The 3,821-nt window shown below is 34.1% G+C and overlaps 1 protein-coding gene across 9 annotated transcripts in view; it reads left to right on the forward strand.

The window, feature by feature from the left end:
• The window catches only part of LOC106871599 (tyrosine-protein phosphatase Lar), a 586,729-nt gene extending 584,793 nt beyond the window's left edge, over positions 1-1,936 (forward strand). For all 9 annotated transcript variants that reach the window (XM_052971329.1, XM_052971328.1, XM_052971334.1 and 6 more), the window contains 2 exons: positions 1,465-1,619; positions 1,776-1,936. In XM_052971329.1, coding sequence (XP_052827289.1) covers positions 1,465-1,619; positions 1,776-1,920 — 300 coding nt within the window. In that variant the 3' untranslated portion in view covers positions 1,921-1,936. The remainder of the gene's footprint in view (positions 1-1,464; positions 1,620-1,775) is intronic.
• The last annotated feature ends 1,885 nt before the right edge of the window (positions 1,937-3,821 follow it).

Genomic DNA, 3,821 nt, shown 5'->3' on the forward strand with positions numbered 1-3,821 from the left:
ATCTGATGTAGTGTGCCAGACTGCATTGGTATTGCATGTGATGCACGTGGGGGATGACAACTTTTTGCCCTCTTATTTGCTGTCAGAATAATAATAATAATAATAATAATAATAATAATAATAATGATGATGCTGATGATAGTAAAAATCTTGTGAGATGCAATGATTCAGTGTGATCACCTGACCAGACATTGTTGTGGTGAAGAAAGAGCATGCTTGATAACTGACATAGCATGACCCAGTGACAACAGGATCAAAGAGAAAGAGGAAGAAAGGCTGAACAACTACAACGATTTGAAGTGGGAAATGCGAAGGTTGTGGTCAACAAAGATAGTAGACATGATACCAGTAGTATGTAATTGGTGCATTTGGAAGTATCAGCACTCAACTACCAACATGGCTCAAAAAGATCGGTGCAAATGTAAAGGTAGAACACCTACAAAAATCATGATTGCTTGGAACTGCAAGAGTTCTTTGCAGGGTTCTTGAAGCATGACCAGTAAACAGTTGTCATCTTAGTCTGCTGGCTGTGGCAGCTGACACTTTCCATCATACCCAGCAAAATAAGCTGTGAGTTTTCATCAAATAATAATGATAATAATAATATTTTCTACTATAGGCACAAGGTCTGAAATTCTGTGAAAAGGGATAAGTCAAGGACGTAGACTCCAGGGACCAACTAGTACTTATTTTATTGACCCCAAAAGGATGACAGGCAAAAAATCAACCTTGGTGGAATTTGAACTCAGAATGTAAAGTTGGATGAAATGCTTCGCTAACGATTGTGCCAGCTTGCTACCTTCATAATATTAATAATAATAATTATAATAATAATAGTTGTTTTAGTTGTTGTTGTAAAGGTTGGTGATAGGGTTAGGATTGGCATAGGGAATTGTTCAGTACCACCCAGTTTTGGGTGTTTAATTCTTCATTGCCTACCCTCTTTTATAGTTGTTGTTGTTGTTGTTGTTTCACTCCAGGTGAGCCTTGTTTGAGCACACATGTATTTGATGACATCCCATTCTTGACCCTGCCATCTTTTTTGTATATCAAAGATTTCATTTCCAATGTGTCTTAATAGACAGGTTTATTACCTCACTTGGAACCATGTAGTTATTGGCACAGGAAGGACATCTGGTTGAAGAAAACAACCCCAACATACTTTCATCTAACCCATACCAGTAGGGAAAATTAGATGTTAAAGTGATGATGATATATTGCATTCGTACCTATGGTAGAAATTATTCTCATAACTTATTTTGCATATAGGGCCCTCACATATTCCAATGTGCACATATATATATATATATATATATATATATACACACACACACACATTTTATATATATACACATATATATATATATACACACACACATTATATATATATATATATGTGTGTGTGTGTGTGTGTGTGTGTGCACTTGCACACATATACATCTAATATATATGAATTTGTTCTAGGATGGACAATCGCGAACTGTAAGACAATTCCAGTTCACTGACTGGCCTGAGCAAGGAGTGCCTAAGTCTGGTGAAGGATTCATTGATTTTATTGGGCAAGTTCACAAAACCAAAGAACAGTTCGGTCAAGATGGCCCAATCACTGTACACTGCAGGTATGTCTTTCTCTTTCTCTGTCTCTCCCTCTCTCTCTCTCTTTGTCATTCAACTTTATTTGATCAAGCTACATTTTTTCTTTCTCTCTCCTTATATTTCATTTCTCTTTATATTTGAAGACTGAGTCATTTTCTGATCTCTGTTTCTCTCTGTAGTGCGGGAGTTGGAAGGACTGGTGGTTTTATTACATTAAGCATTGTGCTCGAAAGAATGAGGTATGAAGGTGTGGTGGACATGTTCCAAACGGTGAAGATGCTCCGGACACAAAGGCCAGCCATGGTACAAACAGAGGTACAGTAACTGATTTTGTAATTTCTTTCTCCGTGTAGGGTTTTTTGTTGTTTGGTGCTCTTGTTCTGTATTCATATTCTCTAACTGAAAGATTTATCCACATCATCTAGTTTAACACTAACATTAACCTAGTTTGTAGGTTCCTTTTTTGAACCAGATTCCCAGCTCCTACAAATGCTGTGGTTAGGCTTGTAAAAAGTGATAGACACTGCCACTTCTCTCTTGACTTGTAAGAAAGACTATAAAAGAGCTATATCTCTTTACAGACTGTAGCTTTGTGTTTTGCTTCAGTAAATGTGATTTGTAAAGTGTTATATATTGTTATATTAAAAGCCTATAAATGCACTATTGCTGTATTTACTTCTAGCTTTTTGTTATATTTCCCCAAAATTTTCCTTTCAGTTTTCTAGTGACCTTGATGGCTTTAGATTTTCAAATGATTGATTTTTCTTTTGTGTTATGCTGTGAAGTTTCATCTCTAGCTGGTGTGTGAGCTGTCATGCTTATTGGTAAATCTAAACCCATTGAGAATAGTATTACAGGAAAAAGATGATGAAAATTTTTTGGAAAATATATCTAAAAACAAAAGAATGAACAACTACTAGTGTGTATTTGACTCTTTCAAAATATAGCAAAGTATCTGATGATTTCCTTGAAATCCTTAGTAAAGGGTTTGCTATAAATTCTTTTAGCAGTTTCTTTTATTGACTTCACAAGATTCCTTCATTAGTTTGTTTAGCCACACACTAAAGTGCAACTGGTTCAGTATTGAAAGACCTTTTGCTTTACTATTTGCCTGAAGTTAAATCCTGCTAGACTCCACTTCCCATACATCTCTGCCTGGGTTTCCTATAAAATAAGAATGTATAGTATTTTAGCATTTGGTTCATCATTCCCACCCAACGACATGTGGTGAATCAATAATTTTTATTTTACTAGAATCATTTTTATCTTTTTTCTGTAATTGGGTAAAACAAACGAAATCTCTCACCTGCAATGTCTTCATCTTCTGGGAGAGAGAAAAACTGCTGTTTTCTGAACAAATTTCAATATCAATTAGAGAAGATCCAGAGTGGCATTTGCATGATTTACTCACCTGAAATGTGAGCAAAAGTGAATTCAGTCTTCATTTATATGAAACAAAACTTAGTGACCTTATGATGAGAATGTTTTACATTATACAGGGTGTCCACAAAGTCTGGGTACATGGGGATTAACACATACTTTAAGAAATTATTATTTCTTATATTTAATTGTTTATGTTGATTTTATTTACTCCATGTACCCACATGGGGATTAACACATGCTTTAAGAAATTATTATTTCTTATATATAATTGTTTATGTTATGATTTTATTTACTCCGTGTACCCAGACTTTGTGGACACCCTGTATAATTATAAAATTAAATTGATATGTTTTATATATATATTTATGGATTTATGTAGAAGCAAATTCAATGACCCAGTTTTCAGTGATATAACAGTTTTTAATAGCATAATTATTACCATGCTATTATTAAGAGTACCCAACCATAGAAAATCTGTCTCAATGAGTTTCATTTGAGTCACGCGAGTATGAAAAAGTGAACATTAAAATGATCATGATGATATTAAATTGAATTTTCATGTCTGTTAAATCCCAAATAAGCTCTAGTTGAAACCTATGGTGAAAGAAATTCCAGCCTTGGTCAAGCTGTCCTTTTATATATCCGGGATTGTATTATCTTTTGTGTCCTTTCTGCTTTTGAAGTTGGTTGTGTATGGTCTTATACTTTTCACAAATGCACTCACGAAAAAGAAACACAAAAAAAAAACCTAAACTTTAAATGTGGGATCATAACAAGAATTACAAAACATTTGCTCTAAAAGAATTGAATTTAGGAAAAAAAATAAGTCATTTTCTGTTTTT

Source organism: Octopus bimaculoides, chromosome 10 (genome assembly GCF_001194135.2).
Source record: "Octopus bimaculoides isolate UCB-OBI-ISO-001 chromosome 10, ASM119413v2, whole genome shotgun sequence".
Lineage (NCBI taxonomy): Eukaryota > Metazoa > Mollusca > Cephalopoda > Octopoda > Octopodidae > Octopus > Octopus bimaculoides.